The sequence below is a fragment of the Phyllobates terribilis genome, unplaced genomic scaffold, assembly GCF_046119375.1.
Source record: "Phyllobates terribilis strain yellow unplaced genomic scaffold, ASM4611937v1 Scaffold_7__3_contigs__length_470593459, whole genome shotgun sequence".
In the NCBI taxonomy this organism is placed as follows: domain Eukaryota; kingdom Metazoa; phylum Chordata; class Amphibia; order Anura; family Dendrobatidae; genus Phyllobates; species Phyllobates terribilis.
This window is the reverse complement of record NW_027362767.1, coordinates 267,698,071-267,713,267: the sequence shown is the minus strand read 5'-3', so window position 1 is coordinate 267,713,267 and position 15,197 is coordinate 267,698,071. Positions and strand designations below refer to the sequence as shown.

The 15,197-nt window shown below is 48.6% G+C and overlaps 1 protein-coding gene across 4 annotated transcripts in view; it reads right to left on the bottom strand.

Moving 5' to 3' along the window:
• Nucleotides 1-2,467: 2,467 nt before the first annotated feature.
• The window catches only part of MED27 (mediator complex subunit 27), a 217,284-nt gene continuing 204,554 nt past the window's right edge, over nt 2,468-15,197 (bottom strand). For 2 of the 4 annotated variants that reach the window (XM_073637854.1, XM_073637856.1), the window contains 3 exons: nt 14,431-14,472; nt 8,344-8,421; nt 2,468-3,005 (listed from right to left, as the gene is read on the bottom strand). In XM_073637854.1, coding sequence (XP_073493955.1) covers nt 2,871-3,005; nt 8,344-8,421; nt 14,431-14,472 — 255 coding nt within the window. In that variant the 3' untranslated portion in view covers nt 2,468-2,870. The remainder of the gene's footprint in view (nt 3,006-8,343; nt 8,422-14,430; nt 14,473-15,197) is intronic. The other 2 variants (XM_073637855.1, XM_073637857.1) reach the window with 1 other exon arrangement.

The following is a 15,197-nucleotide window of genomic DNA, read 5'->3' as shown; positions in this document are numbered from 1 at the left end:
CAGGCAGGCTCACCAACGATCAGGGGAGCAGCGACATCGTGGAAAGAATCTTTCCACGATGTCCTGCTCCTGGTTACCAGCCTGCTGAAGCAGGAGCAGGCTGGTAACCATGATAAACATCGGGTTACTAGGGGCACACGTGCCCCTAGTAACCCGCTATTTATCATGGTTACCACTCTGCTACGGTGAGCGGGAGGTTACCGCTCACCGTAGCAGAGTGGTAACCATGATAAACAGCGGGTTACTAAGTGCGCGTGCGCCCCTAGTAACCCGCTGTTTATCATGGTTACCAGCCTGATCGCTGGTCCCGCTGGTCACACACAGCGATGTGTGCTGACCAGCGGGAGAGCAACGACCAAAAAAGATGTCCAGGATATTCTGCAGCGATCAGCGACCTCACAGCAGGGGCCTGATAGCTGCAAAGTGTCACACATAGCGACATCGCTGGTGAGGTCGCTGTTGCGTCACCAAAACCGTGACTCAGCAGCGATCTCGCTATGTGAGACGGGGGCTTATGACTCTCCGCTTTGTTTCTTGTCACATTTTGCTTGCAATGATTCATTGTACAAACGTTCATCTCAAGAAAGACACTCACAGGGATTCCTAAAACCGGATCTAAATCACACAGTAATCTACAAACTCAACAAGCTGGACTAACACACAGAGGATTGTCTAATCTGAACCCAATATCAGGAATCCCCGAGTCTCTGTCCTGATCTGATCGTTTGTTACAATGTATCAGTGAGAGTAAAACTTTAAAAATAAATCAGGAGCAATCCAGTCAATCCTCTGCGAGCTGAACACTCCTGACTGATTTATTTTACGTTCAATGATAAATTGTTACAAGCGAAGATCAAATCAGGAGAAAGATTCACAAATGGCTTTGTGCAAACTATTTCCAGTATAGATAATCCCCTGTGAGCTGAACACTCCAGAATGTACCATGTATCAGTGCAAATAAAATATAGCAAGCTTTCAGATCAGGATAGACTCACAGAGGATTTCCTGAAATTGGGTCCAGATTAGACAATCCTATGTGAGCTCAACACTCTGGACACCAGACCGACACATTTTATTTGCATGGTCACATCGTATTTGTCCAGAGAGTTGAGCTCACAGACAATGGTCTAATCTAGATCCAAGTTTAGGAATCCCCCTGTGAGTGTGTTTTCGGGCCTGATTGTCTGTTACAATGTATCACTGCAAGCAAAATGTAACAAGTAACGAATCCAGAGAATCATAGGGTCTTTTCTGAAATTCTATCCAGTCTACATAATCCTCTGTGATATCAACACTCCGGACTGATATATTGTTACACACACAGATCAGATCAGCAGAGACTGACGGACGGTTTTGCAGAATTGTTTCTCTTCTGTCCAATGACCGGGCTGTTTAGCTCACAGTGGATTGTCCGGCCTGGATATAGCCGTCACAATTCCTCAGCTACGAGTGTTCATTCAGGAAAGGTTTTCAGGGTAAGAATGCTGTGATTCACTGACAGCAAGCACTTAAATGACCAACCAACTCTTTGTACCACTATTTCTTTTTCATCCGTAAGAACCTCATTAAGATGGAGATGGACTGAGGCGTTGCTGCGTTTGCTAATTATCTCCACACACAGACAAAGCTTGCTGTTTTTGTGATCTTTCCCTGAACCCTTTTGGGGGCGGAGGAGTTGTTAGAGCGCAGATTTTCTCTGCCAGAGGACCCTCAACAGGGAGAAATAACTGCCGTGGAAGTGCACCGCGATTTAAAGGAGATGGACGGAATTCTAGTATGTTAATACCCCAGTGGGCACCACCAGCTGCTTCCTCCACTGACGACCATCAGCTCCCATCGGATCAGGGACCCCTATAGTTGTAGCTTTAGGCAGGGTTCTGGTGGGACATCATGTCACTCATGGGTGGCCATTGGGAAAGATGACCAGAAAGCAGGGACATCACTATTACTTACGCTGCCACATGCATATGTTGAGCCACCATGTTTTTATCTCGTCACTAGGTGAAAAGATATTAAAAAAAAAAAGGTCTTGATCTGCAAAACAATGGGACCATCAGGTGCTATCCATCAGAATTTACTGCTCTATAGATCCAGAAGATCTATGTAAGACATCTTGTGCATTTGTGCTTAGGTGAAGTCTTGCTCTTTGGCAGTGTTTCCCAAACCCTGTCCTCATGGCACCCAACATGTCATGTTTTCCAGATTTCCTTAGTATCGCACAGGTGAGAGAACCTGCATCAATTTTTGATACCTTGATAATTCCATCACCTGTGTAATACTAAGGAAATCCTGAAAGCATGTTGTGTTGGGGGCCGTGGGAATCACTGCTCTATGGGGGTCCAGTCTCCTAAGGACTCATTAATGCGCCCTCAGCTTAGGGAGGAGGAAGAAGCGGCTGCTGGACACTAACAATACTTGCCCCAAACCCTTTTTAGTTTAGTATCTGAACCCATTCACATTACAAAGCTCCCAAAAAGTTGATTTATTGAAAAAGGGAAAAAAATAATAGATATATTTTTAATAACAAAACTGGTTGTAGAATATCAAGGTTTTTTTTATATATATAAAATTTCAAATGACGTGATCAAAAAGTCATGGTTTTTACTTTTTTTTTTATCAAACTGGAGAAGTAAAGATCATCAAATTCCCAATGCCCCTTGGGCCCAATGTCTGAATAGTTTCCAAATGTCAGAGCGGCGACCAAAGCGCAGAAATTAATAGCTTCTAGAGAAGGGTTGTATGTCTCATCTGTGCAAGGTCCAAAGGTCCTCGGTCCCAGGAAGCTTCAAATATCCATCTTAGTCCAAAGAAAATGGGTACCCACAATGATGTGGGCACCAGAGCAACACCATAGTCCGCTATCCTCCGTGCTACTGCCGGCAGGAATCATGGAAAGCCTCTAAAGTGCGGAAATCCCTCCATGTGGGTGGCAGACCGTCCTGCAAGAACTTTCCGCAGCGTTGGCACGGAGCCTGGAACAGCTTGATATAACTTCTTAACCAGGTCTGCAAAAGGGAAGAAGAGGTGGGGGGAGGGGTAGAGAGAGGAGAAATCAAAAATGTCATCCTAGCTGTCATGTTTAATGCTCTGGGTGACGAGATGACACGCTCTGGCCCGGGCCCAGGCGAGACATGCTGATTTCACAACAGCCAATGTGCAAACTACCGCTCTGGAGTTTTATTTTTTACAAGGTCAAATGAAAGCTGATTTATAATAATAAAAAAAAAAGTCAGAAATTATATTTTCTTTCCTCCAAGGCTCAGCTATCCTAAAAGCAGCATCCCATATGGCGTGGAAACTTTATGTAATGCACAAAAAAAAACACCATAAGCACCAAAAATAGTCTACTCAGAGACAAGGATATGAATACAGATCTCATGTACTGCAATATTTTAAGGGGGCGGTGTTAATGGGAATGGAATAAAAATTATTTTTTTAACCTAAATCTGATTTATACGACCTAGAGAAGGTCCCGTCTTGGTTGGTTCCTTTGTTGCTAACAGTACAGGACCTAAATGTGATTCATATGACCTAGTTAATAGTAATCTACTGCCAGACTACCCCATGTAAAGACATTGGTTACTAAGTAGCGAGTCCCTAGTAATTAGATGGTCAGACACGGCTAGGAAGGATTGGCAACGTCCTGCAAGTAGAGAAGGAAAACGGCAGCTAGGCAGCAGTCATACTACCACCATATAAGCCTGCAGTATTAATCAGATTTTTTGTCTACCTAAGGACTATGACTATGGAGTGGAGGTAGCCGTTGTGGCATGGGTCTCTTGGACTAGGACTACGGAGTGGAGGTAGCCGTTGTGGCATGGGTCTCTTGGACTAGGACTATGGAGTGGAGGTAGCCGTTGTGGCATGGGTCTCTTGGACTAGGACTACAGAGTGGAGGTAGTTGCTGTGGCATGGGTCTCTTGGACTAGGACTACGGAGTGGAGGTAGTTGCTGTGGCATGGGTCTCTTGGACTAGGACTACGGAGTGGAGGTAGCCGTTGTGGCATGGGTCTCTTGGACTAGGACTACGGAGTGGAGGTAGCCGTTGTGGCATGGGTCTCTTGGACTAGGACTACGGAGTGGAGGTGGCCGTTGTGGCATGGGTCTCTTGGACTAGGACTAAGGAGTGGAGGTAGCCGTTGTGGCATGGGTCTCTTGGACTAGGACTACGGAGTGGAGGTAGCCGTTGTGGCATGGGTCTCTTGGACTAGGACTATGGAGTGGAGGTAGCCGTTGTGGCATGGGTCTCTTGGACTAGGACTACAGAGTGGAGGTAGTTGCTGTGGCATGGGTCTCTTGGACTAGGACTACGGAGTGGAGGTAGTTGCTGTGGCATGGGTCTCTTGGACTAGGACTACGGAGTGGAGGTAGCCGTTGTGGCATGGGTCTCTTGGACTAGGACTACGGAGTGGAGGTAGCCGTTGTGGCATGGGTCTCTTGGACTAGGACTACGGAGTGGAGGTATCCGTTGTGGCATGGGTCTCTTGGACTAGGACTACGGAGTGGAGGTAGCCGTTGTGGCATGGGTCTCTTGGACTAGGACTACGGAGTGGAGGTAGCCGTTGTGGCATGGGTCTCTTGGACTAGGACTACGGAGTGGAGGTAGCCGTTGTGGCATGGGTCTCTTGGACTAGGACTAAGGAGTGGAGGTAGCCGTTGTGGCATGGGTCTCTTGGACTAGGACTATGGAGTGGAGGTAGCCGTTGTGGCATGGGTCTCTTGGACTAGGACTACGGAGTGGAGGTAGCCATTGTGGCATGGGTCTCTTGGACTAGGACTACGGAGTGGAGGTAGCCGTTGTGGCATGGGTCTCTTGGACTAGGACTACGGAGTGGAGGTAGCCATTGTGGCATGGGTCTCTTGGACTAGGACTACGGAGTGGAGGTAGCCGTTGTGGCATGGGTCTCTTGGACTAGGACTACGGAGTGGAGGTAGCCGTTGTGGCATGGGTCTCTTGGACTAGGACTACGGAGTGGAGGTAGCCGTTGTGGCATGGGTCTCTTGGACTAGGACTAAGGAGTGGAGGTAGCCGTTGTGGCATGGGTCTCTTGGACTAGGACTACGGAGTGGAGGTAGCCATTGTGGCATGGGTCTCTTGGACTAGGACTACGGAGTGGAGGTAGCTGTTGTGGCATGGGTCTCTTGGACTAGGACTACGGAGTGGAGGTAGCCGTTGTGGCATGGGTCTCTTGGACTAGGACTACGGAGTGGAGGTAGCCATTGTGGCATGGGTCTCTTGGACTAGGACTACGGAGTGGAGGTAGCCGTTGTGGCATGGGTCTCTTGGACTAGGACTACGGAGTGGAGGTAGCCGTTGTGGCATGGGTCTCTTGGACTAGGACTACGGAGTGGAGGTAGCCGTTGTGGCATGGGTCTCTTGGACTAGGACTAAGGAGTGGAGGTAGCCGTTGTGGCATGGGTCTCTTGGACTAGGACTACGGAGTGGAGGTAGCCATTGTGGCATGGGTCTCAGAGAGAGGAGGTTCACTCATATTTGATCCCATTTCCTTTATTGCTGAGAGTACATGACCAGAGGAACTGTTTGCAAACCAAGGGGGGTGTAATTATACTAGGAGCCTAGACAGCATGATCTGAAGGTCCATACCGATCTTTTTGGGATCCCTGTACTCCCCGGAGGTAGTCTGATGCTGTGGCACTATATTGTATGTGCACAGGGCACCTGCCGTGCTATTTAGCCATTGGTAGAGACAAGGGCCTGTTCTGTAAGAAATCAGCAATGTTGTTCCTGCCATGCCGGCCCTGTATGTCCAGAGGAATAAAGGAGGGGGGGGGGGGGGGGATTTTTAGCAGAAAATGACATTTTCCTAGATTTATGTCTTCGGCATTAGGCTGCTGTTCCCACAGTAACCAGCGTGTCCGAGACGTCTTCCTGCTGATGAATGAGAAGGTGCTGGCGCCTCATTCTGCAGCTTATAGAGAAGGAACGCATCCCTCTGAAATTCTGACAGGTTTTGTGAAAATGAGAGCGGTGTGATCGGTGGGTAAATAAAAACTTAGGGGAGCTAAACAGTTACATACTCGATATTTCTTCCTTCAATCAATACTGGAGGAGAGAATGAGGGATGGGCGGCCGCCCAGGACGCACGTTTGTCTGTGTGCAGGCGAGCTCCTTCCCCGCAGAAGACGTCAATATCTGACTTTACAAAAAACAAAACCCTTAAGGTGCGAGGCACAGCCCCAAAGTCAGGTCTTCATGCTATAATGCGAGACCAACAGAGAAGATTCTTCATCCATGGCCAACTTCCAGCCACTCACCATGAATGGCCTGGTCCGAAATTTTCCAAAAATTTTGGTGGACTATGATCCAAAGAAACATTTCATAGTTGAACACCCAATAGTCCCACAGTGGTGGTTTTTGTTTTTTTTATACAGCTAACTTCACATAATTTAGCCCTTGGGCTCTTGTGGAAATTAAATCTTGTATGTCTTTGACAGGAATGAAACCAGCCGCCAATAGATTCTGGAGACCAAAAGGTTGGAGAGCGTGATGACCACTACACAAGGCAGAGGCCTAAAGATGCTGCACGAGCGGTGCCTATGTCCACAGGCTGTTATAGGACATGGTGGTGCCCATTGCTGGTGCCCAACCTGCGGAGCGTTCACTTGAGGAGGCATGCACTGCAGTGTGGGGTGGTACCCCAGGTCCAGGCAGGGTACCAGGAGGGGGTGGTGGTCTGGTGTTTAATAGCTGCTTATACTAAGACACTTCGGGGGTCAGGTTTGATATGGGGTTTATAATTGTATGGCAATCTGATATAGAGCTTTCCATTTTTAGGGGGTTTCTAGGGTTTACAATATTTATGGGGCTTGATCTGGGATCTAAATGTGGGGGGGACTGGTCTGTGGTGTAAAGAGGGTCAGATCCGGCATCTTTGTGCAGTGGGGTTATAGCCTGGGGTAAAGAAGCAAGTATAAGACTCAGTGATGGAGAGCCCAGTGCACTTCAGAGGTATTTTTGGCATAAAACTTCCATTTTATTGAAAAAATGTTAAAAATGTGTAAAACACAGTTCTAAGCAGTCAGATGAACTAATGAACATCTAGACCATCTAGTCCTGGGGTCTACATACTTTTTTTCTTTTTTTTTTTTTAAGAGGTAATGTTAGTGGTCTGTATTCATATCTTAAGGTCTGCTGGAGGGGCACATGTACCATTTTGGACCCTGATTATACTGGTTGGTGGGGTGTTCGATGTAAATGGGCCGGGCACAAAGAAAGAAAAGTTGCACAGTGCCTCTGCCCCGTCCATCATGCCACATTAATTCTGCTGGCGGTGTAACCTTCCCATTAAATCTAAAGAATTTGCATAGGGCACATAGCAGCTTATAGAAGTGCTCCAGTGCAGATCACTCCCATCATCCAAGGCGGAGGGTCGAGCACGAGTCCATTGTAACTGTCTCACATGCACAGAGATGAGGGGCACATCACATCGATTAACATTGCTAGGTGTCGGGCTGGAGGAGGGTAGTGTGCCAATGATTTCCCTCCTCCAGGCAACAGCAAAGTTTGGCCTGGACTTGACCAGAAATTAATACCGGGGTAATTATGACGTTCCTGCAGTCAGTGAGCTCTGCTGCTCCTCTGAAGAGTCCAGGATATTAGCATTTTTATTGAGCGACTGTCAGACTCTTCGGAAAAGGATCTCAGCTGGAGCTGCAGCCGATCAATCCCCCCCTCTCCCTCCCCTCGGTGATTATATGGACTTCAGGGATCATGAGAACTTTCCACCTGTCAGACTGGATGTAGAAACATTGGGATGTGAGAGATGAGAGGAAGCTGTCGGCTCATACAATGCAATATAACAAGCTGTGTAGGTAATGCCACGGCCATTAAATTGTCTCATTGGGCTTCCCTGTGATGAGGGGTCACCATGAGGCTCCTTGGCGCCCAGGGAAATCTATAGGCATGGCGGCAATCCTCGACCAGAACCTGGGATAGGTCACAGGTGTAAGAAAACCTCTCTAAAATTACATTCAAGAGAAATCATGATGCCCAGGAACAAGCTTGGGACCCTACAACCAGTCCATATCTCCGGACAATCCAGGGACGGTGGAGGTGTCAGATTAACAGACCTTCTGGACTGATCCAGACGGGCACACAATGTTATCTGCTCCTCAAGACGATGAAGAAGCCTGGCACAGATCTGTACATGCTGGCACTCTACTGTCCGCACCATGGTGCTGGGGCATGTGCCTTAATTCACCATGATCTTCTGCAAGAGTCCAGGAAGACTGAGTAAGTGCCAAAAGCGCCAAATTAGGAGTTAAATACATGCCAGACGTATCCGTTCTGCAAGTGTAGAACATGGATGGGCCAGTACTCACCATAAATGACCGCACCACCACGTCGGGCATCTGTGGCAGCTGGTAATGCAGCAGGGCTGTTGTGGCGTGGTCGGTAACCTGCAACACATGAGAATAAGCATCATCAGATTTTGAAACTGGGTGTGGTTCGCATATGGTCATTCTGTGTGTTGTAGTACTTCATCAGCTCTAAGTCTCTGGGGCGTACGCACAGAACAGGCCAGTCAATGCTGCAAGCAATGGAGGGGAAAGAGAGATTAAACAAATGAGGCTCTTTATTGCACTCCAGATCACATCTTAATTTTGGGGATTAACTATAAACTATGGAGGAGCGGACACACAATGCCAGGACGGAGAACAGCGAGTGACAGTAGTCTGCATCGATTGTCTGGATCTGGAGAGGAGAGATGATACTCATCCGGCAGACAGCAGCACCCGCTGCAAATTCCCACCTTCCCGAAAATTATTTGACACTTCTATAACAAAAAAATAAAAAAATGTAACGCCACATCTGGTGAAACGCAAGCCTGCAGGCAACAAGGCTGTCAATTGAGGAGACAGCCTTTATGCGAGCAAACAGCAGCTAGAAGAACACTGTGAGATCAATGATGAACGGGGAGACGAAAAAGTAGATGTACGTTCGCGCTCCCGGGAAGAAAAAGAAGAGGAAGAGAATCGGATAGAAAATAAAGTTGCCAAAAAACAGGAATGAAAGGAGCAGAGAGCGGATAACTGACTGGGTTGTCATCGCCACATTACTCCGATCATCATGCTCTGCCTCCAGCAGGGGTCACTTCAGCCTCCAGCAGGGGTCACTTCAGCCTCCAGCAGGGGTCACTTCAGCCTCCAGCAGGGGTCACTTCAGCCTCCAGCAGGGGTCACTTCTGCCTTGAATGCTCCATTAAAAGAGCAATTCTTAGATATTTCTGACAACCTGCAGGATCACAAAAGCTGTATGAATGGTCACCCCACTGTCCTCTAACCAAATACAGTTTAGGAAAGGCTGGACAGGTTCCCGTAGGAGCTGTAATCATGGGCATACTGAGGACCCCTCACATTAGGACTACTAAGGGGGTCCAATATTACAGGTCCTTTTGCAGCGTCCGAAGTGTTTCCGCAGGGGTGAGTGCTGTGCTCCAGTTATTGACAGCTGCTAATGAACGCCGGGCCTGACATGACGACCGTGCGATGTGCTGCTCTTCATGTCGGTGGTACGCAGGGTATCGATCGCGCCCGGCAAAGGAGAACTGATAAATCCGATTTGCTTGTAACATTCTGACCCTATTAGTCTCACATTAAGGCTTCTGGGAAGACAGATGGCGGGCGGCTTTGTGAATGACCGTGAAGTTGCGCCCTCTCTCACCTTGAGCCGGATCATCAATAGCCGAATCTATAGGCCTCATGAATGCATTCATGTGCCGGCTCTTTAGCTGCTTGCACGATATTGACGAGAATATATTTTCATACATTAGCAGTATCGTCTCTGCTGCATCATTGCAGTACCTTCCACCCCGAGATACCTGCAGGGGGCAGGCAGGCTGCTAATGGCCGCGGAGATCTGTGGGGGTCTGCGCTAATTATTTACTCTCTGTCCAGCCAGACTTTCTTCAAGGACAAGAAATCTTTGTCTCGTGGATAGAAATTTCCATACGGCACGGAGCTGAGGAAAGTCAATGGTTTCACTGGTTTCGGATCCTAGAAGTCTCTTTTTAGGACTAGTGTAACCAAAGATGGCGGCCTCTGCTGGGTGCAGACCTATACCTTGCAGTAAGTAAACCTTGTTCCGCTGCTCACTGTATCTTCGCTCTATCTCCTTACTCTTGGTCAGAAACCTTTCTAGCGCTCCGGGGTAGTTACTCATTCACAGGGTCTCTCAGGCTCCATAGAAATACAGTCTCTGAGCTCTCCTTCTTTGTAGATTCTCCTCTTCTTGTTTTGTCACACAAGGCTATTGCGCCAATAGCTGGAGACTACCACTATGTTATGGGCTCGCCGGGTGAGGTGAACTCGCCACGCCACAGGTCTGGATGAACACCTTGAATTGGAGATGTTGGTGCAGAGAAGGAAGAAAACCAGATGCACGGGGGACGGTGGAGCAGGACTGGGGATAGGCACTTTGCAGGAGCAGAGTCGGATTGGCAGACAGCCTCCTAATGTAGCAGAACTGAGTGTGCGGACAGCACCTTGGAACATCAGAGCTGGAATGGCAGACTGGCATCTTGGAGAGCAGAGCTAGGTGTGCAGTCTAGCACTGTAGAGCAGCAGATCTGTTTGGCACACTTTGTATAGTGGAGCTGAGTGTGCAAACAGCATTTTGCCAAACCGGCTCTCCTGTTCCAGACAGGCTCTAAAAAGAATTACTACTCCCATCAAAGTTTTTTATCCTGTTAATATACTGCAGTCATCATATTATACAGCACTGTGTACTTACAATTGCTCATTTTGTCTTTCTACCCAGCTAATTCTTCTCTTTTCTCTGCTTTATGTAGAAACAGGAAGTCTCTTGTTCCTGCAGAAATCTTTCCCCTCCAACGCCTGACCCAGCTGCTCCGCTCCTCCCCCCTGCCAGGCACTTTTTCAGTGACTCATGACATATATAAGGAAAATTGACCTCCTATTTCTACATAGAGCTTAGAAGAATTCAGCTAGTCAGTTTTTAATCATATGATGTCATAGACCTAATGGAAAAGAGAAGAATTATCTGGGTAGAAGGGTAAAATGAGCAATTGCAAGTACACAGTGCTATATAATATGATGACTGCAATATATTAAGAGGATAAAAATGTTTATGGGAGGAGGAGGAGTGCTTCGTTAATGTAGCAGAGCCGAATGCGTGGACAGCAGTGGTGTGTGTCAGGAGACACACTTTGTGCAAAGGCAGAGCTGGGCTTGACAGGTGGCTCAGCATGGCTGCGCCTGGTAGCAGCGTTGGCCTTAATACATGATTATTCACCTGAGCTGGCCTTGGAAAATGCCTGGGAGAATGGTGCACACCAGATTATTATGGTAACATAATAGCCGGGACAGGTGAGTAATACATTAACAGATGCAAATGGCTAAGCGGTTATGTAGCATCACGCTCCCTTTACACATTGCTCAGCAAGAGGACCTCATCTGGTCACTGGAGGCAGCCACCCCACAAATCTATGACTGGCCCCTTAAAGAGCCCTGCAACACCATTAAGTGAATCCATCACCCACCTGTAGGCAGCTGTTTCAGGGTAGTTTCCCGATCTCTACAGATGGATGGACTCGCCTAATAGGTGGCAATAGAGAGGCAGCTGTAGCTTCCAGAGATGTCATTTGCACACTTTTTTCCCCCATAAATCATCACCGTCAGCTCCCCCCAATGAGAAACGGACCCCTCCCAAATCCCATATCACCGAGGATTACACATGATGGTCTGATAATCAGCGAAACGGTTAACATCCAAAGCAGCGGCAGTAATCATGCCGGCCTCCCGACGGTGCATTCAGGGGCATTTTTTGGGCTTTTATTTGGCTTGTTTTTTGAAGCTCGGCATGCCGCAAGCCGCTGTGTTTACTAGCTGACATCATCTATTCATCTCAGAGCCGGTTACCTGGAGTTTTGTCATAGGAACGGCTGCACACATCCTATTCTCTGAAGACAATTGGGGAGGCAGAGCGGCTGGACTAGAGAAGTCTAAATGCCACATTAGGAGAAAAAAAAACACCCAACGGTGGACTGAGTCTATCTGTGGTCCACGGGGGACCTATTCATCCTCCATTGCGGCCGTGCCCCCTCGGGGAATCAGACTCTCCTTTTATTGACAGTTTATTGTGGCAGACAATACCAGTCAGATTTAGGTTTGGATGTCACAAAGGGAAGAAGTGAAGGCCGGGCTCTGCTCCCCACCACGAAGTTCATGATCTCCCTGGAGGGTGGGCCGCAAATTACCATCCAAGTCACTGAAACCATACCGTACTCCTATTCAGGAAAGATACAGATTATTGCAGCTCGTTCTGTGGTGGAGGATGGCGGGGAGGAATTACGCCACTATAGTAATGATCACAATTAATCTGTGACCTCCTCTCAGGAAGCGGAGCTATAGGGAACTGTTTGAAGGGTCCTTATAATAGAGTGCTGCTGTAATTGCCCTGGGACATGCAGTCAGCGTTTACTTTTTTTTTCACCCTGTCAAACTACGAGGGATCAAAGACGGCATTTACCGCTGACCTCTGGAAGCCGGGATTTAAAAATAAATAAATAAATAATAAAAAAAAAAACCCCAAGTGACAAAAGAACAGCTAAAGCAGCTCCAGAGCATGAAACGTGCGGCCCGGCCGTGCCCTCCCTCGTTCCATGATCGAGAGAAATCCGATCGCCCCAGTGATCACTTTTTGAAAGGGGTCGCCTCCGGGGAGACAACCCCTTTAAAAGGGAAGTACCTTGTCATTTGAATACTCAATCAGGGGATATTCGAGCCACCCCCAATCTTGCAGAAAAAAGTCCTTCTATGCCTCATATTTAAATGAACACTGCCCCTTTAAGGGGCAGGGCTTAGTAGTCACATGTTCGTAGGGGGCGGAGTGTGACATTAGAGGAGTCACAGCCACAACCTGCTACAATGTAGCAGCCATACTGTGGTCGGGATTATTCTTTTTATTTCTATTGTGACTGGAGCATCGCCCATCAGGATCCCAGAAAAGCAGAGTGATGAAGGAGCGGTGCTAATGTACAGATCAAAATAAAGTAAAGACTTATGGCAAAATGGGGCGAGGGGGAAGGATTGACAGACGCGTTTCATGAGCTCAAGGTGTCGTAAAGTTCAGACTGAGAATGATTTCATCTTCGGTACAAGCTCTCCCAGACTTCAGACAGCGTCCTGTGGGCCGGGGGAGGGGTGGCAGCAGAGCTTTCACCCCTCTTGCGGACGATGTGTCGGATTGTGGATGCGCTGCTTCCCGCCACTTCATAAACAGACCTAATAAGGCGGATCTGCTAACACCGCCCTTATAGCGGAGCGGAGAGGCAGGAGGAATGCATCAAGGGGAACAGGTCTCTCATACCTCCAAAGGTGACCACGGAGGATCAGGTCTTGTAAAACATCACACTACACTGCACTATAAGTAATAAATGCTGGATTATCAGATGACAGACTAAAGGAATGCCATTGTTTCAAAAAGGCATGGGCAGGATAAGAAAAACATGGCTGCTTCTGTCCATTGGTTGTCTCTGGGACTGCATCTCCATTAAAGTGAATGGGGCTGAGCTGCAATATCAGACACTGCCTGTAGACAGGAGAGGCACTGTTTCTGGGAGGATAAAGAAAGCAGCCGTGTTTATGTAAACCTGTAAAATAAGGCACTGTGACATAGAGTCCAGGACCAGGGCGCAGTCACCACTCCGTGACATACAGTCCAGGACCAGGGCGCAGTCACCACTCCGTGACATACAGTCCAGGACCAGGGCGCAGTCACCGCTCCATGACAGAGTCCAGGACCAGGGCGCAGTCACCGCTCCGTGACATACAGTCCAGGACCAGGGCGCAGTCACCGCTCCATGACAGAGTCCAGGACCAGGGCGCAGTCACCACTCCGTGACATACAGTCCAGGACCAGGGCGCAGTCACCGCTCCGTGACATACAGTCCAGGACCAGGGCGCAGTCACCACTCCGTGACATACAGTCCAGGACCAGGGCGCAGTCACCGCTCTGTGACATACAGTCCAGGACCAGGGCGCAGTCACCACTCCGTGACATACAGTCCAGGACCAGGGCACAGTCACCGCTCTGTGACATACAGTCCAGGACCAGGGCGCAGTCACCGCTCTGTGACATACAGTCCAGGACCAGGGCACAGTCACCACTCCGTGACATACAGTCCAGGACCAGGGCACAGTCACCGCTCTGTGACATACAGTCCAGGACCAGGGCACAGTCACCGCTCTGTGACATACAGTCCAGGACCAGGGCACAGTCACCGCTCTGTGACATACAGTCCAGGACCAGGGCACAGTCACCGCTCTGTGACATACAGTCCAGGACCAGGGCACAGTCACCGCTCTGTGACATACAGTCCAGGACCAGGGCATAGTCACCGCTCTGTGACATACAGTCCAGGACCAGGGCACAGTCACCGCTCTTACCTTTTGGAAGACTTGATAGTTGGACTTTGACCATATATCCAGCTGAAAGAAGAAAACAAAAAGGAGAAAGATGAGGGATTACCTGTTACACTGCAGTCCTGTATTGTTATAGCAGCATAAGCCCTCATGGGCTGCACATGTCCAGTAATCCGGCACACTAGGTCTGGGGTCGTATTCTGAACCACTATAAGGTGCAATTAGGGCATTGGGGATTTACATATTTACTAAGTGCATTAATTATTATGAAAGGGCTGGAAATCGATATGGATGGGACCGATCGCTCCATTATTACCACCGGTGGACGAAGGAATGACCTTGGAAAGTTCAAGAATGTGTATACGAAGAATGATAGTATACAGAAGCCTCAGTGTCCATCATGGAGAAATGCAAGAACGGTGGGTGGTGCAGAGCTCACTGACCCCAGCGCGGTGCTGTAATAGGAGCCACCGATGTAACAACTCCGTTCCTGGAATTTTTTCCTTCTGGATCTTCCCCATCACCTGTGAGTGATATTACTGAGAAGTGGAAGGAACCACAGCAACTCAGCCACGAAGTGGAGACCCCGTCACATTACAGAGCGGGGGGCCGAGTGCTAAGGAGCAGAGGGCAGAAAAGTCACCACTGCTCTGCTGACCCCATAACCCAGACCTCCTCTGGTATCAGCACTAACACTGCGCCCCCCGCCAGGAGGTTCATGGCCGAGCAGCTGCATGCAGCCGTACATCACTAAGTACAATGCTGAGCGTTGGATGGAGTGGTGTAAAGCC